Here is a 623-nt window from a genome sequence, read left to right as displayed (position 1 = left end):
TTGGAATTCTAGGTGAAGAAAGTGGAATTAAACTTTATGTTTAATTCAAGCAGTTCAAATGAATTATTCTAACTAGAGTGATCTGGGGTTTTTTGGAAGGTTCCCTAACCCTTGTCTTCTTTGGGAGTTTGTCCCAGTGATGCCACACTCTGCCCCAAAGTCCCCCTCCAAACCCCCGGTTCGGGGGTGCACGGAGGCCCGCGGTCCATGCAGGTGCCCCGCGCGAGCAGAAGCAGGACCAGAGGGTCTGCGGAAATGGACCCGGAGCCCAGCCCTAGGGGTGCAAGGGCTGAGTGAGGTCCCAGGTCCCGCAGTCCCGGGGCCGCCTCCCGGGGAGGATGCCGGCGGGCGCGGGGAGCGTGCGCGGCCACGTGACGACCGCTATAAGAGCGCTCAGGACGGACGCTCCGCGCCCGCCGCGCCTCCTCGCCGGCCGCGCTTGCTCCCAGCGCCCGGCTTCTCCGAGCCACCAACCTGCGGCTGCGGCTGCGGCAGCTGCCCGCGCCCCCGGCAGCACCATGACAGGTATGCGCCGCGCCGCCCGCCGCCGCCGCCCGGGGACGCCGGACTCCTCGCCCCGCGCGGCCCCCTCGCAGCCCCGCCGCCTCTCTTCTCCCCCCACG

The 623-nt window shown here is 67.4% G+C and overlaps 1 protein-coding gene across 3 annotated transcripts in view; it reads left to right on the top strand.

Annotated features, from left to right (window-relative positions):
- The first annotated feature begins 418 nt into the window (after positions 1–418).
- The window catches only part of GYG1 (glycogenin 1), a 37,525-nt gene continuing 37,320 nt past the window's right edge, over positions 419–623 (top strand). The window contains exon 1 of one of the 3 annotated variants that reach the window (XM_007471310.1): positions 419–525. In XM_007471310.1, coding sequence (XP_007471372.1) covers positions 519–525 — 7 coding nt within the window. In that variant the 5' untranslated portion in view covers positions 419–518. The remainder of the gene's footprint in view (positions 526–623) is intronic. The other 2 variants (XM_007471311.1, XM_007471309.1) reach the window with 2 other exon arrangements.

This window comes from Lipotes vexillifer, unplaced genomic scaffold, assembly GCF_000442215.2.
Source record: "Lipotes vexillifer unplaced genomic scaffold, Lipotes_vexillifer_v1.1 scaffold618, whole genome shotgun sequence".
In the NCBI taxonomy this organism is placed as follows: Eukaryota; Metazoa; Chordata; class Mammalia; order Artiodactyla; family Lipotidae; genus Lipotes; species Lipotes vexillifer.
The sequence above is the reverse complement of the archived record's forward strand: the minus strand, read 5'-3'. Positions and strand labels throughout refer to the sequence as shown.